The sequence below is a fragment of the Notechis scutatus genome, chromosome 15 (genome assembly GCF_049901735.1).
Source record: "Notechis scutatus isolate UNSWTSFEM ecotype Mainland chromosome 15, rNotScu1.2, whole genome shotgun sequence".
In the NCBI taxonomy this organism is placed as follows: domain Eukaryota; kingdom Metazoa; phylum Chordata; class Lepidosauria; order Squamata; family Elapidae; genus Notechis; species Notechis scutatus.
Genome location: NC_142023.1, coordinates 8,876,923 through 8,890,619, shown reverse-complemented (window position 1 = coordinate 8,890,619; position 13,697 = coordinate 8,876,923). Strand labels below are relative to the sequence as shown.

At 46.6% G+C, this 13,697-nt stretch overlaps 1 protein-coding gene across 2 annotated transcripts in view; it reads left to right on the top strand.

Annotated features, from left to right (window-relative positions):
* Positions 1-13,697, top strand: part of PBX3 (PBX homeobox 3) — a 129,601-nt gene that overhangs the window by 106,588 nt on the left and 9,316 nt on the right. For both annotated transcript variants that reach the window (XM_026688519.2, XM_026688521.2), the window contains exons 3-6: positions 2,627-2,868; positions 6,072-6,262; positions 6,952-7,087; positions 13,266-13,431. In XM_026688519.2, the coding sequence (XP_026544304.1) occupies positions 2,627-2,868; positions 6,072-6,262; positions 6,952-7,087; positions 13,266-13,431 (735 nt within the window). The remainder of the gene's footprint in view (positions 1-2,626; positions 2,869-6,071; positions 6,263-6,951; positions 7,088-13,265; positions 13,432-13,697) is intronic.

The window sequence follows — 13,697 nt, the reverse complement described above, 5'->3', positions numbered from 1 at the left end:
AAGGCGTGGCTGCTGGGTGCCTTGAGTCCAGGATTCAAGACCAACCTCTTGAACCGTGGCAAGGTTTAAGGAAGTGAGAATCGGCCAGAAGTCAGGGAAGGGCGTGCAATGCCTGTCTTGGTGGTAAAGACGGAATTTTGGAAGATTTAAGGAGATTTTTCAACCCTCGTTTAGAGAGGGAGTTCGTTAAAGATGGAGTCTCAACAGAAGGGAATATTTGAGAGCTCAGGGCTGAACAGAGGGGTCCGTGGTGCTCCCTGACCTTGGTGGTTTTCTTGGTAGTTTCATGACCCAACTAGGGAACGTCATCAGTGCTAGAAGGGTTGGAGAAGGAGGAGGAGGGGGGGAAGACAGTGGGTCCTTGGTGCTCTCTGACCTTGGTGGTTTTCTTGCAGACTTACATTATCCCAGTCGGTAACATCATCAGTGCTAGAAGCAAACCTCACTCCCTTCTAGCACTGATGATGTTACCTAGTTGGGTCGTGAAATGTCTGCAAGAAAACAATCCATCTCAGAGAGCACCAAGGACCCCCACAAGATGGAGTCTCTTTGAATGATTTGAAATGCATTTACCCCCAGGATTCTGGTTGACCGATCTGGATAAACGGATCAAACAGGGTTCGAAACACAGTGCAGGAACGCAGTTACTTTTCCCACAAGCTTAAATCAGAGGAAGGAAAGCTGCAATTTCTGAGCCAAAACACTTGGGGCTGGGGATTAGAATGCAGTATTGCGGACTGCCAAGTGCCAGCAGTTTGATCCTGACCGGGTCAAGGTTGATTCAGCCTTCTGTCCTTCCGAATTCGGTCAAATAAAGACCCAGATTGTTGGGGGCAAGAGGCTGACTCTGTAAAGCGCTTAGAGAGGGCTGGAAAGCACTGTGAAGCGGTATAGAAGTTTAAGAGCTGTTGTTGTTACTTCCTTCCTTCCCTTCCTTCTCTCCTTCCCTTTTCTCCTTCCTCCTTCGCTTTTTTTGTGTGTGGGGGGGTTACCATACATTGGGTGGGGGGGGTTGGACTAGATGATCTATAGGGTCCCTTCGAACTCGGTTCATCTGTTAATCTCTTAAGCGGCCTGAAGAGGTCTTGCAGTTTTCCTTCTCCTTGCATTGGTAATTGCAGTCTCAAGCACTGTGTTTTGCTCGGTGTGGAGATCATCTTGGCAGCCCGCCCACCTCAACCCGATTAGACGTACAAATTGTCAGCCTTGATCTGTGGCGTTCAGATGGGGCTGCTGACAAGGCATAACTCGGGGAGTTTCTCCTGGGCAGCCAAAGCTTTTTCATTTCTTCTGGGGAGTGGGGGGGAGAGAGGAACCAGAATAGAGGGTGTGTGTGTGAGTGTGTGTGTGTGCCTGCTAATAAACAGCTGTTGCTGCCACCAAGCCATATGTTTGGAGAAACCCTGATTCGTGCAGGGCAAGGCAGTCGTGGAGCACAGATCAGGACTTACCTTTTGGGACAACCCAAAAGAAAAAGAAAGGAAAAAAAAAAAGAGAGAGATTTCTTACTTAGCACCCAAGATTGACTAATTTCCTTGGGTGTTCAGGTCTTACCTTCCTCCCTGAAATAGAAACATAACAAGGGGACCAAGGAATTGCTGCCTTTCCACAGTATTGGCAGGTTCTTCAGCAGGGCTTCCCAATTCCACACACACACACACACACACACACACACACATTTATATATATATATATATATAAAAGTGAAAGACCATGCACGCATCATCACAAAATCTCCAGAACCGTAAAGCCTACAAATTTGAAATTTGGCACGTACGTTCCTCTTGGCTTCTAGGGGCTCACTAAGAAAGGATTTTTCGAAATGACCATCAGAGCATTTAGAATATTTCCTATATTATTATTATTATTATTATTATTATTATTATTATTATTATTATTATTATTATTATTATTATTATTATCAAGCTCTGATGCTAAGGAGTTCTACTCCCCCTCCCCGCCTGAAATCTCTTCCAAATGCAAAACACCAGCAGAGGAGAGGCGTTGCAGTATCAGTTTGAGTATCACAGCAGCACCAAGAAGCTTTAGTGGAAGTTGAGCTAAGCCACGCCCAGGCTCCTTGCTGTCTCCTTCTTGCTCACACCACAAGTACTCTTTCAGTTTCCAAACAGCCCTCCACTCACACACACTGACAGGACACGAGCCAGATGAATACCCATGGATGCTTGTGGGCCGAGGTAGAATCCCCCCGCCCTTATTTTCCTTCCCAAAACTAAGCCCAATCACATAGTTTCATGCGAAGCACAGGTATCCAGCTGGTATTAAATATACAGTATTCACCTCGGGGGGATGATATGTGTATATGTGTTTTCCATTTTAGTGCACTTTTCCCCCCAACGTCTTGTTTTGGGGTGGGTGGGGCCAGTCAGGAGTGGGATTTGAGGATTCTTCAAACGGCACAGAATCTTAGCTAGGGGCTCTCTTCTGAACCCCTGCGGACCCCCCGTTGCCCAGCCCTGGATATCCCCGTGAAGGCATCTCTCTGCGGAACAGCGACCCTTTCCATTTGGCAGGATTCAAGAACTGGCGGGATGAATACGAGTGGGGGACATTTCATGCGGTGCTCACACGTTGGAGTATCTCCTTTTTCTTTCCTTCTCCCAAGGTCTCAGCATCCGAGGGGCTCAAGAGGAAGACCCCCCTGACCCTCAGCTCATGAGGTTGGACAACATGCTTCTCGCCGAGGGAGTCTCCGGTCCCGAGAAAGGCGGGGGATCAGCGGCAGCGGCAGCGGCGGCGGCAGCTTCGGGCGGGACTTCAGATAATTCTATCGAACACTCCGATTACCGAGCCAAATTGACGCAGATCCGACAGATCTACCACACCGAGCTGGAGAAATACGAGCAGGTTAGAGCTTGAAGCTTTACCGCCTGGTTACCTTGGTGGTGATTCTCTTGTTTTGAACTCCGAAAACCGAAAAAAATGACACATTGAGGTTCTTCTAGCAGCTCCCAGCCTACAGACAGACTCTTGCCAGGCTAAAGCAAGCTACTCGCATCCTTAAAGATTTGCTCTTGAGAACTTGTAGAGAGAACCCGCCCTTCTTGGCCCTCTTTCACCCAACCAAAGTATCTAAACTTTGCTGTCTCTTGATCTTCAGGAATTCAGCCCCTCCTCCTGGGAATCCAGACCCCATTCTGCCACATTTGCGAAGCTTCAGAAAGCAGCCAGTAGGAAACTATATGAATTCACGCCATTTTGATTTTTCTTAAAAAAAATAACTTGTAAATTCACCTCTGTGATTCAGATGTATTAAGGTTGGTGTTAATCCTCACTTGGAAGGATGGATGAAAGAGAGGGAGAAACTTGGGGTCTTGGGCAGAAAAGGGAAAAAGTAGCCAATAATTTTTTAAAACAATGATGGAAAATGTGTGTATAGTAATAATAATAGGTCCTTGGAGAAAAATCCCCACCAGTCAATTGCAAAAGGCAGCTTTGTGACTCGGAATAGCTTACATCCTGCAGTTATTCCCCATCAAACAATGGTATCTTGGGGTCCTTGGGAAGATAGGTGGATTTAAAAAAAAAAAAAAAAAAAAACCCATGCCAAATCCAGTCTGAACCACTGACCGACCGTAATGCCACCTTCCTGAGCCCTAGGAATCCTGCCTCGTGCCTGACCTACATAGTGAGAGAGAGAGAGACACGGGGGAACGTTAACCTGATCTTTTCCGTTATCTGGGTCAGCGGCACTTCTATCCCCCCACCCCCAAGAAGGAAGGCAGCCCAGATGTCTTGCTGCTTTTCTCCGGCTTGCCGCGCGGCTCCCTTTGAACCCAGGGGCAAAGGCCTGGCGCTGTCTTTATTGTGGCTTCAGCCCCCCACCCCAACCCCCTGGCTTGGAGTTTGATTTTGACATTTGTCGCCAGTTACCAGGGTGCAGTGGGGGGGATTGGGAGGGTGGGGAGGAGAGGAGAGAGAGAAGGAACGAAAGCCAGCAGGAAAGTATGCCTTGCCATCACTTTCCCAGCGCCAGGAGAAAAATCTTTCCCTTCATAATTTACAGCTGCTATAATAGAGATGACATATTGAAAGCTATCTTCTATAATTACATTGAAATACATTTTTTTTTCTTTCTCCCCCCGCTCTGGGCAAAAGTATTTTGTAAGCATCTCGAAACTCCCAGGATAACTGGGGGAGCTGCGTGCCCGGATGCCCTCTTTCAAAAAAGGAGGGGGTTTTGAGGGGAGGGGGCAGCAAGGAAGGGGACCCCTAAACTAGGAGCCTGCTGGACAAGGCAGAGCTTAAGGGAGGGATGGAGAGGAACGGGGTGGTGTTATTATTATTTTTTTCACGGCAGAAGGAAAAAAAATAAAATAAAATAAAAGAGAGACTGGACCCAACAGGCAATTTATCATGCTAAAACTGCAGCGGGGGAAATAGTGACTTCCAGCTGACTTAAAAGCATCCCAGAGCCGTCTCCAGATTTAGGTAAACCTGCTGTACGTTTCTGCTTGTTTTTCTGGGCATCCTTGCGAATAATTCTCGGGGAGCAATCCCACCGCAGGGGTGGAGGTGACATTTATCCTAACCATAACCCTGCCCCAAAGAAGAGGGGGCTCAACCTATTTTCCAAAGCACCTTCAGAAGGCAGGAGAAGAAGCAACGGATGGAAAACTGATCAAGGACAGAAGCAACCTAGAATTAAGGAGGAATTTCCTAAAAGTGAGAAGGATTAACCTTTGGGACAACTTGCCTCCAGAAGTTGTGACTGCTCCAACACTGGAGATTCTTAAGAAGATGTTGGATAACCATTTGTCTGAAATGATGTAGGTTCCCCTGCTTGAGCAGAGGTTGGACTAGAAGACCTCCAAGGTCCCTTCCATTATTCTGTGATTCTATGTAGCCTCGTCTTGGTGTGGGGGGGCTGAAGTTGGTTGGGAGAGGAGTTTCCAGCCAGATCTTTCTAGGGTATTGTCTCTGGGATGACACAGGGATTCAAAAAGTCCCTTTTGATTGCTTCCAAGGGAAAAAGCCTTGGTTTTAGGTAACCACTGTGTTAAGATTGCCCCTGGTTTTTGTTTTTTTAATTATCTAAATGTAAATACTTAATGAATTTTACTTAGAGTAATGAGCTAAGTGCACACTCCATAAATGAGTTGTTCAGATTAATCACGGATGAAGGGCTGGTTGTAGAGGCGAGATTTTTGGAATCCTGTAGGAAGGAAGACTGCTGGCAAACTGCTCATCAAGATTTGCACCCGTACAGATCATCCTCGACTTACGACCACGGTTGAGCCTGTCGCTTCTGTTGCTAAGTGAGAAGTTTGTGGAACGACCTGGAGTAAGCATGTTGTGGGTTCAGTCCTTGTTCAGTTTCCATCCATTGTTCCTTGTCTGGCCTTCAGGTGCTTTGGAAAACAGCTTGACCCCACTCCTCCTCTCTGGGGCAGCCCCTCAAGTATTGGAAGACCGCTATCCTATTTCCCCTGGTCCTTCTCTTCACTAGACTAGCCACGCCACGTCAGGATTCCAGCAAGCACCCTAATTAAATCATGATTCTCGAGCCAAACTTCAAAAAACTTTATTAGAGGATTCATACTGGCGCTGCCAACTCTGGCCTAGATCATTTGCAGTCCCCTGTGACCCTGTTTCCCCCTCCGTCCTGGGTGTGTCATAAATCAGATTCTCCAATTGAGCACATTCACGGGCTGGGTGTCATCATTCACGTTCTCCAATCAAATATATTCACGGGCAAAAGCTCTGGTAGTTTAGTTACAATCTTTTAAAGATAAAGAGTTGGAATGTACTTCAAACTGTTGCACTGCTCTTCCAGATTTCCTTCCTTCCCCACCCACCCCCCTTTTTTTAAAATGGCAACTACTAAAACAGACATAGGGATGTTTTATGAGTTGACATCCGTTCATTCCTGCAACCGTTCATCGCATGTTTGAGCTTCCCGTGTCCTAACTGTGGTTGACTTTGGGCTGCGTTGCAGATGATTGGAGGACGGCGGTTGTTGTTTTCTGAACTTGGAGTAAGGCTGTGGTGAGTTTTTCCCCCAAGGACTCCTCACTCTCTCCTCTCCTCCCCCCCACCTCTCTCTGCAGGCGTGCAACGAATTCACCACCCACGTGATGAACCTCCTGCGCGAACAGAGCCGAACCAGGCCCATTTCCCCCAAAGAGATCGAAAGGATGGTGGGCATAATCCACCGGAAATTCAGCTCCATCCAGATGCAGCTCAAGCAAAGCACTTGTGAAGCGGTCATGATCTTGAGATCCCGGTTCCTTGATGCCAGGTGGGTAGATCCGCTAGATCTCTCAGGAAGGGGGTTGTCCCCGCTAGCGATTGGCAAGCCAAGCGAAGCTGGAGCAGCTCAGCGTTCTGCCATCATAGCAGGCCTGAAGGTCATCTTCAGCTTCGTTTTTCCGAAGGGCCACTTCCAAGGCCAATTTTCTTCTTCTTCTGGTGCTCTTGATAGAAGGAGGCAGCTTTAAGACTCGTGGACTCGCCAAATTTCCCAGCCAGCAGGAAAGACCCACAGTAGCCACCCCAAACCTCCCTGTTAAGATTGACCTGGGGTTTTTTTTTTTTTTTTGGTAATTATCTAAATGTAAATACTTGACCATTTTTGCTTAAAATTGGCTGACTGAGGAATTCTGAGAGTTGAAAACTACAAGTCTTAAAGTTGCCAAGTTTGGAGGTCACTCTGGTCCAGAAGATGTTATTATTGAGTCTCACCTGTGGGATTTCTCTCTTCCTTCCTTCCTTCCTTCCTTCCTTCCTTCCTTCCTTCCTTCCTTCCTTCCTTCCTTCCTTCCTTCCTTCCTTCCCTCCCTCCCTCCCTCCCTCCCTCCCTCCCTCTCCTCCTCTTCTCTTTCCTCCCCTCTCCCTCTCTATCCCTCTCCCCCTTTCTCTCTCCTCCTCTTTCCCCCTCCCTCTCTTTTCTTCTTCCTGTCCCTCTCCCCTCCTCTGCTCTGCTCTTAGGCGAAAAAGGCGCAACTTCAGTAAACAAGCCACAGAAATCCTGAATGAGTATTTTTACTCGCACCTCAGCAACCCCTACCCCAGCGAAGAAGCCAAAGAAGAGCTGGCCAAGAAATGCAGCATCACAGTATCACAGGTAAAACCTGACTTCTTCCTGTGTGTGTGTGTGTGTGTGTGTGTGTGTATAGACGTTTGACAATAGGTAGGTTCCCTTGTGAAAACGATCGATCGCCATTTTCTGAAATTAAAATGGCCCTTCCTATGTTGTTCTGCTCCTTGTTGCAGTTTGCTCTTCTCTTAGCAAACGGGATGCTGAGCAGCAGAGCGTTTCTTTCATGGTCCCTTGGCTTCTGGGTGGCCTTCAGAGGCTTCCTTGGGGGGGTCCTTTCCTCCGATGCTAAGCCTCTCTGGACCAGTCATGCCAACTAAATCCAGCAGTTGAAGTACCTTGAAGGCAAAGGCTGTGGAAAACGCCAGTCTAGACCCTACAGAAGAGAAGGCTTATGTTGAAGGGTTAGAACCGGTCCGAACCAGCTGCATCCCACCACTGGAGTTGGACAAATTAAGGCGGCTCCAGAATGGGTAGATTCCCATCTTCGTGCCGCAAAGGCTTTCTCGGGCCTTCTGGCTGACGGAGGAACTTACCCAGAGAGCGGCTAATTAGAATTTAAAAGCCAGCCTCACATATGATATGATTGGCCTTTGTAAAGGAGGCCTACTCATGTGGATCACCTAATTATGTGCTAGGAAGGAAGAAATTCTCTATGGCCTACTTGAACCCTGTCCAGCATTGTTCCTTTGTGGCTAGAGAGAGAGAGAAAGCAAGCTGGAGAAGAAGAAGAAGAAGAAAAAAAAAACAGCTTGTATTTTCCAGCAACTTGCCCGTATTCCACTTATGGTCATGGGAATTTGAACACAGCACAAGGAGAGAAGCCCCCCCAAAAGAATGATCTCAATGCTCCACCGATATCAGAATCTTATTTGCAATGTGAGTGGGTAGATCCCTCCAGAGAACTGACAGCCAAAATAGACTTTATCTTTTCTGCTCTTTGTCTCCGATGTTGATATTCGCGCTGGCTTGTGGTTTTCTGGTGTTGGCATCTGCTACGGAAGTACGGCACCCCTGTCAGGAAAAGGTCTACTCATTGACTGAGATTATTAGTTGTTAATTGGACAACCTCCAAAATGAATTGACGTTGGTCTGGGGTTTTTTTGGAGGAATTTTTGGAAGCCAGTCAATAGGCTTGATAACAAGAGAACATTTGTAGCTCAGGGTTCAACGGTGGGGGTGCTCTCTCTAAGTTGGCTGTTTTCTTGCAGATATTTTATTATGCAACTATGGAACATCATGAGTGCTAGTTAGAGTGCAACTTACTCCGTGTTTATATCCAGGAGCTCACCCTACAACCAGCACCCAATATTCAGATAAGCAGGGATTAACCCCAGACAAACAATCGAGGAGAAAACAATGCCCTAACCAAAGAACTACTGACACCTTCACCAAAACTGACAGAGCAAGCCGCTGTATATAAACAAGGGAGCAAATTCCCACTCCCTTCTAACACTGAGTGTGTTACCTCGTTTGGTAATGAAACATCTGCAAGAAAACAATCAAACTCAGAGCTACTATAAATAAACTGGGAACAGGTCACACCGACTAGCACTGATGATGTTGCCTAGCTGGGTCACGAAATGTCTGCAGGAAAACAACCAAGTGTAGAGACCGCCCAGGTAACCAGCAAAGCAAATTATTTTATAGCTTGGTTGCTTCCACTCAGTAGAACAAAAAAAGTTGAAAAATTGAAAAAAACAAAACCCTCTGGGTACATTTTATAGTCTATGGAGGAGGCTAATGGGTTTCTGTTTGAGGTTTTCAACACCTATAAGATCAAATCTTGGCTAAAGCCACTGCTTTGGATTTGATCCACCATTTTTTAGAGGGAAATCTCAAAGCAACCATTCCAATCAAATCCAACCCTGGACTGGAAAAGAATTGCACGTTGTTACCTTGAAGGATCCAGTGAAACTCCGATAAAAAGAGATCTCATTTTGTGGAAGGATAACCAGGACAGATGTCATTTTTTTCTAAAAAATGTATTATTAACAAATCACGCATTTTGAACCGGAGATAGCTTGGTAGACCCATGGATGAGTTTTTAGCACTTTTGACAGCATCAAACCTGGACAGCATTTCAAGATCTCTCTTGTACATTTGGTAAAACTTAAACCATCTTTAAACAAACCAAGCCAAGAAGGTGGTGTTTTTAAAAACAAACAAACAATGCCATCGTTTCTATCATTTTTCAGAGCCAGGACCCGATGGTTTAATTAGGAGCACTTTGTCAAGCTCTCAACCAAACAAGGGGAAATATAAGTTGAAGGTCTGGTTATCTGGAGACTCTTCCCTTTTTTCTCTTTGATATTTGGAGGGCAGCGTGTTTGGGTAGCCGTCCTTTCCATCCAAGATCAAACAAGTCTGCTTCTCCCCAAAGTTGTGCATCTTCCCGACTGAACAATAATTTATGGCCTTTTTGAAAATTTAGCATTGCAATTAACGTGATGAATCAGTGCGAGGGTATTGTTTTGAAATGTAATACACAGTTAAGCCCAATTAATTAATTGGCTTTCAGCGACTGGGAGCAGAGTGATGTCGGTTTGGGCTTTTGAATGCGCAGCTAGTTTGTTTAAATGAACAATGGAGCACCGTGCATAGATGTATCTATTCATCCTCCCTTCCACCCTCCACGCTCCCCCACCCCCAAAAATAAAACTTCTAATATCCCTGAAGGAGACAAAAGCTTGGTCATTGCCAAGAAAACATGAGACCCAATGCATGCTTTGCTCATTGTGGGGCCAGGCGTTTTTTCCTGAGTTTCTTCTGTCCTCCATCTGGCTGGAGAAGAGATCAAAGGGTCTTGAGCTGTAGGACAGCTGCTAACCTTGGCACTCCGCACAAGCTCCTCTTCATAGGGAAAAGGGTTCAAGAGGCCCAGCGTGGCGGCGGTGGGCTTCCGGGAACTCTTCCCAAAGACCTCTTTTTTGCGAGACTCCCGTTTCCCCGAGAGCGATGCCTTCTCCGATGGGTCTGAACAGGGCCTCCGTCAAGGAGGAGCGTGATTCGATTTGGGCCTCTTTATTGACTTCTTGCAAGCCGTGGCCCAGGCCTGTTACGTTTTGCAATTACTTTATACTTCTTGGAAAGACAAGAGGGGGGGGAAAAAGGGGCCATCTGCGGTTCTTCCGCTCGCAACGGCAATTCGGTTAAGTCTTGGCGGTGGTGCTTAATGGCGGCTCTTTGTCATCAAAGGACACAAGTTCCTGGAAAACATTTGCAAAGGGCAAGAAGTGGGTTGCCTGCACGCCCTTTGCAAGAGAAAGGCAGCACGTTTAAGGAGAGGGAAGGCGGCCCGTTCTTTGTTTTCGGAGGGGTTTTAAAAGACCCTTGTGAAATTTAGGGCCATTTTTAGATCGAACATTTCCTTTGGTGGCTCCATCCGTAGGTGCCGCCTTGCATCCAAAATTCATAAAGATTTGTATTTGTTTGCTTTCAAGAGAAAACTTGGTGGTATTATTATTATTATTTTTTTTAAAGTGCGGCTCTCCATCCTTTTGTTTTCAGCCAACGCCTGGGTGTGTTCCGAGGCAGTTCAGCAGAAGAACAAGCTATAGTTTGGAGTTAGCCATGGCTTTGATGACAGTTGAGTCCCCTAAATTGCACACTGTGTGGTTTTTTCCCCCCTCTTCTTGGGCACAGCAGGAAGGTGTCCGTTCTCCTCTCTGTCTGGCTGCCTTCTGAGTTCAGTTGAAGGAATAAGGCTTGCTTAGAAGGAGACGCCGGGATTAAAAAAACAGTAACCGTCGTGGATGTTTGGGGTTTATTTTTATTTATATATTTTTTTACCTGGGACGAGGCCGGCCCTGACTTTGATATTCCTGGGGTTGCGTTGTGCAGGTTAAACATAATGTACGATCCACTGCGCCTTTCATTGCTTCCAATTAAACTTTGCTTGTTAGTTTAACCTCAAGGTAATCCCATCAAACAATGGATAGCAAAGACAACACTGCCCACAGTAGCTACGGATGAGTGGCCATTAATTTTAATTGCCTTGATATTAAAGATTAAGAACTAGGGGGACTGGCAGGGTGGAAACAATCTGATGTCAAGCAAATCTGCCTTCCCTAGGCTGCGGGGATATTAAAATTTTTTTTTACTGTGAATTAAACAAGGCTTTATTAGTGGCGGCCATTGCTGGATTGGTCCGGAGGTGTGCATAAACGCCCCGATTTCTTATATATCCACAGACAATCTGCTTGACGTATAGAGATTCTGCAATTATGAAACTGTTAATAAAAGCCATAATTGGATTGTCCGTAGTAATTATTTGCCGGCTTTCATTAATGCTTTATTGCTTCCTGACTGACAAGGTAATATTAAGTGCAATATATGTAATACTTCAGCCGGTCGCCCTGGGAATTTGGCGGGCCAAAGGATGCACCTTTGCTTATTGCCTTCGAAGCTTAGAGAGTTTTCATTAATTTAGGGGGAGAGCAGAGGCCAGGATGATGGTAGGAAGGGTTTTCCCTGCTTGCTTAAGACAATGAGGGAGCGCAGAGGTTGGGCTTTGTTTCGGCGGTAGCGATTTGATGGCCTGGTCAAGGGAGTTCCAATCCAAACTCTTTCAGATGGACAGATGAATTCATAAGAAGGGCCTTGGTATTCTCCAATGTAGAAATGTTCTTATGGGGTTTCATGCCCCTTTCTCAACTCTTGTTTTGGAGGCTCTTCCAGTCCTGCTCAGAAAGCCTTCAGAGATGCTCGTAAGGATAGCGCAATAGCCGACTTAGATAACACTGCACGGTGCTTGGTAGCCAGGGGTGGGCTTCAAATTTTTTAGCAAGAGGCTCTCTGCCCTAATGACTGGCTGGGTGGGTGTGGCCAACTCGACGTCGCTTCTTTGCCCTAATTACCTAAAAAAAAAAGATAATATACCAAAAAGTTGTTGTATTATTTCGTGCGTTTAATACTTAAATAAAAGACTGGGTGAAACCAGAATTAATAGCAGTGACTGTGAGAGGGATCTTGGAGTCTTACTGGAGTTTCTGGTGAGTTACGTGATTTGGGAATTAATCCCCTCGGAGGCTAGTCTAGGCTATGTGATCTGATTTTCTCCATGGCTCTCCCTCACAAGCGGTGAGTGGATTGTTTATCTAGCTTGCAACACTTTTACGAGGTGTGAAATGCTCTTGGCTGAATGCCCAGAAGTTCAATTAAGCTTATTAAGAGCTTTCCCTGGCTGCTTGTCTCTCTGAGGTTATTGGGGGCTCTCTGAGCCCCGCAGAGTCTTAGCTAGGGGCTCTCCCGAGCCCCCAGTAGCCCACCCCTGTTTATAACAGTTTGCAAGAGTCACAACTTGCCCCCCAACAATCTGGGTCCTTGTTTGACCGAGCTCGGAAGGATGGAAGGCTCAGTCAACCGCGAGCTGTTGAGAATCGAACCGCTGGCAGTGGACAGTGTTAGCCTGCAATACTGCATTCTAACCATTGCACCACGTTGTCCAATGACATCTGGGGTTGCGTGCCCCTTTCTCAACTCTTTCTTTGAAGGCCCCTTTCTTCTCCCTGGTTCTGAACAAACCTGGTTTTGTCTTCCGGTGGATGCATTTGAAGCATTCAAAGGGCATTTTGGTTTGTGGTTTATGTGCCTTTTGTGAGGGGGAGGTGTGGGGAGGGGAGGTGATTTTTTTAAAAATTGCGGTGCACGTTAGCCCAACATTCAGAAAAATATGAAAAGGAAAGCAGCTGGCTGGGCATTAAATCCAGACATGGCACATCAAAACATCTGATCATCCAGTGGGAGTATATAATCAGGTGCCCTCAAATGTTGAGCAAATTATACTGAACCCAGTATTCTCTTTCCTTTCCTTCTCTCTCCTTCCTTTATCTCTTCTTTTCCTTCCCTTTCTTTCTCTCTCCTTCCTTTCTCTCTTCTTTTGCTTTCCTTTCCCTTCCCTTCTCTCTCCTTCCTTTATATCTTTTTCCTTTCCCTTCCTTTCCCTTTCTTTCTCTCTCTCTCTCCCTCCTTCCTTCCTTCCTTCCTTCCTTCCTTCCTTCCTTCCTTCCTTCCTTCCTTCCTGCCTGCCTGCCTGCCTGCCTGCCTGCCTGCCTGCCTTCCTTCCTTCCTTCCTTCCTTCCTTCCTTCCTTCCTTCCTTCCTTCCTTCCTTCCTTCCTTCCTTCCTTCCTTCCTCTCCCCTTCTCTCTCTCTCTCATTCTCATTCTCTCCTCCCCCCCATTCCCTCTCTCCCTCCCCTTCCAGGTATCCAACTGGTTTGGCAACAAGAGAATCAGGTACAAGAAAAACATCGGGAAGTTTCAAGAGGAAGCCAACCTTTACGCTGCCAAAACGGCCGTGACAGCAGCTCACGCCGTAGCCGCTGCAGTTCAAAACAACCAGACCAATTCGCCCACCACCCCAAACTCTGGTGAGTCTCTGCCTTTTATTTTCTTTTTCTTTTTTTCAAATGGCATTTGGAGGAAGAGGTGGGGGGGGGGAGAAAAAAGACCAACCCGGAAGGCAGGGAGGAAAGGGAGGCTGCCCTTCTCCCTAGGCCACTTAGAGTCAAGCCAGGGTTTGTCCTCAAAGATGGAAGCATCCAAGGGCAGAGCAATTGGCGAGAAGCCTTCTTCAAAAATGGCCAGACTGGAACTCTGCCATCTGCAGCCAGGGGTGATGCTGTCGTTCGGGAGG